This window comes from Cupressus sempervirens, chromosome 3, assembly GCF_028749045.1.
Source record: "Cupressus sempervirens isolate cs-2001-9-10 chromosome 3, ASM2874904v1, whole genome shotgun sequence".
Classification (NCBI taxonomy): Eukaryota; Viridiplantae; Streptophyta; class Pinopsida; order Cupressales; family Cupressaceae; genus Cupressus; species Cupressus sempervirens.
This window is the reverse complement of record NC_143120.1, coordinates 346,515,177-346,518,196: the sequence shown is the minus strand read 5'-3', so window position 1 is coordinate 346,518,196 and position 3,020 is coordinate 346,515,177. Positions and strand designations below refer to the sequence as shown.

The 3,020-nt window shown below is 35.7% G+C and overlaps 1 protein-coding gene across 1 annotated transcript; it reads left to right on the top strand.

Annotated features, from left to right (window-relative positions):
- Positions 1-1,693: 1,693 nt before the first annotated feature.
- On the top strand, positions 1,694-2,773 carry LOC149566403 (uncharacterized). The gene has a single exon (XM_089816469.1). It carries the CDS (start codon positions 1,694-1,696, stop codon positions 2,771-2,773), a length of 1,080 nt encoding a protein of 359 aa, XP_089672595.1.
- The last annotated feature ends 247 nt before the right edge of the window (positions 2,774-3,020 follow it).

The window sequence follows — 3,020 nt, the reverse complement described above, 5'->3', positions numbered from 1 at the left end:
AACATATTTGCAATGATAAGGCAATTAGGACCGCCAACATTCTTTGCCACATTGACAAGAACTGAACACTTGTGGCTGCCCCTAGTACAAGCTTTAGACATTATCTATCCTGGCAATAACTATAAAGAGACTGAAACTATAGAAGATAGAAATCTAGACTTTCAAATAAGACAAAATCTAGTTCTATGCACTTGATATTTCAATCATCGGCTCAATGCATTCCGTAGAATGATGTTAACAAACACAGAATTGTTTGGCAAAGTCTCAAATTACTTTTTTATCACCGAATTCCAAAATAGAGGAAACGAACATGTGCATTTTATGATCTAGACTAAAAATGCACCCATATATGGACAATCTACAAATCAAGAAATCGAGAATTTTGTTGACAAATATATCTCTTGTAATTCTACACTATTAGATGAAAACCTTGTCAAAATTCAAATACACCATCACACAAGAAGCTGCAAAAAATACAGAACATCAACTTGTCGCTTCAATTTCCCTATGCCTCCAATGAGGAAAACAACTATTCTAGAGCCTTTATGAACAACAGATACAAGAATCAAAGAAAAAGCAATAGACCTCTTCAATCGATGACTTTCACACAATCGAAGATAATTACATCTCAATGCTACAGACAAGACTAAGAAGAAGAGCGTTGTTACTAAAAAGACACCCAAGTGACACTTGGACAAATGCATTTGCAAAGCAAGTGCCATCATTATGGTATGCAAATACTAATACATAATTCATTCTAGATGCATATGATGTTACATCTTACTGTTGCTCTTATATGACAAAGCAAGACACAACAACGACACTAGCCTTCCAACAGTTCTACAAGCAAACAACAACTACTTATGAAAATAAAACAGAATTCATATGCAAACTTGGAAATGCATTATTAAACTATCAACAAATGTCTAGCCGGCAAGCCATCCATATTGCATTGTCATTGGCATTACGCAGACCATCAAGAAAAATCGTATTTATCAACACTGCACCATTTGAGAGTAGAGTCATCATGCTCAAAAGTCCTAAACTATTGGCTAAAGAACATGACAACTTTGAAAACATCATGTATGCCTCTGCAATAGAAAAATACATATCAAGGCCAATGACATTAGACAACTTATCGCTTGTCGAGTACATTGCACTCTACCATAACAAATCAACTAGTTTCCAAAAAAGACGAAAAGCACAAATTATACGTTTTGTGAAATACAATCCACACATTGACTATCAGAATTACTGTAGAGAGAAACTAATGTTGTACATACCTTTTCGAGTAAACAAGGAAACATTGTTATCAGAACACAACACATGGGTCGATGCATTCAATGCTAAAAAGACACAAATAGCAAAGATTGAGAGAATGTTCAATGCACAAATTGATTATGCATGGGGTAACATAGACGATGCACAAAAGGAACTAGAGAATACTGAAAATGCAACAATGATATTCAATTGCCATTTACAATCCGACAATCAAGCAACAACACAAGAACACTGTGACTTAGCTATTGACTTAATGCACAACAGAAAACTCAAGCGAAACCAAACTATTCAAATTGCTCATAATCCATTATTTTCAGAAATTGCACACCCATTCTTACAAAGGACTGAAAAATACTACACAATGTGAAGAAAATTAAATAGAGAGCAACAAGCAATATTAAAAGATGCAATTATGACAAAAAAACTTTTCCCAAACAAACCACTATACTTATTCCTAACAGGAGGAGCAGGAACTGGGAAGACCTTTACAACAAAGCTACTCTATGAGGCTTTGATCCGTCTCTATGATAAACAATTATATAGCGATCCACTAAAACCAAAAGGCGTCATTGTAGCATCGACAAGAAAGGTTGCATACAATATAGGAGGCGTAACTGCGCATTCGATATTCCATCTACCCTGTAGCTCATCAAACATCACACCACTAGACTTAGATACATTTGACAACTTAAGCAAGAGACTGGATCAACTTCAAGTTCTTTTAATCGATGAGACATCACTAATAGGATCAACAACTCTATACAACATAGACAAAAGACTCTGTCAAATAAAACATACACCAACTCAATCATTTGGAAACATAGACATCATATTTTGTGGTGACTTTTACCAAGCACAACCAGTATGCGATGCATGGATTTTTGAGCAACCAAGAATTAATGGCGAGAAAATTCCATACGCATTTTGGACTGACAATATCAAATATTATAACTTGAAAACTGTCATTAGACAAAGAAATGAACAATTTGTCTCCATTTTGAACCGTATAAGGACCTCTAAACAAACAAATGAAGACATTTCGTACATAAATAGAGCATGCTACAGACCTATACCTAAAGATCCAAAATTACCACATTTGTTCCAACGCAACTCTTCTGTTGATGAGCACAACAAAAATATGTTAGACCTACTGCCAACAACACTTTATAAATTTGAAGCAATTGATCGAAAAGACACAATGGTAGAAAAAAACCCTTATCAGGTAGAAAGGGCAAGCTTACCATCCACTATATTCATCAAACCAGGGATCCTAGTTGAGCTTATAGCAGACAACTTTGACACACAAGATGGTTTGGTCACTGGTGTTGATGGCACATTCCAACTATATACAAACAACAATGAAGACATCCTCTGGATCAAGTTCAATGATCCTAATGTTGGAAGACTACGAAGACAACAAATGCAACACATGTACACAGATACAATACTTGCCACATGGACACCACTGACACGAGTTACAAGAAGAATGTGAACATTGACAAACATAGTCATACGATCACAATTCCCTATACAACTTGCATCTGCAAGAACTATTCACAGAGCACAGGGCTTGACAATGGACACCATTTCTTTTGACCCCACAAAGGTCTATCAACATGGCCTTTCCTACACTGCCTTGTCACGTGTTAAAGAAATAGAAAAATTGTACTTGATGAACAAACTGCACCATAATAATTTCAGACTTTCTGAAAAAGTCAAAGTAGAAATGCAGCGCCTAC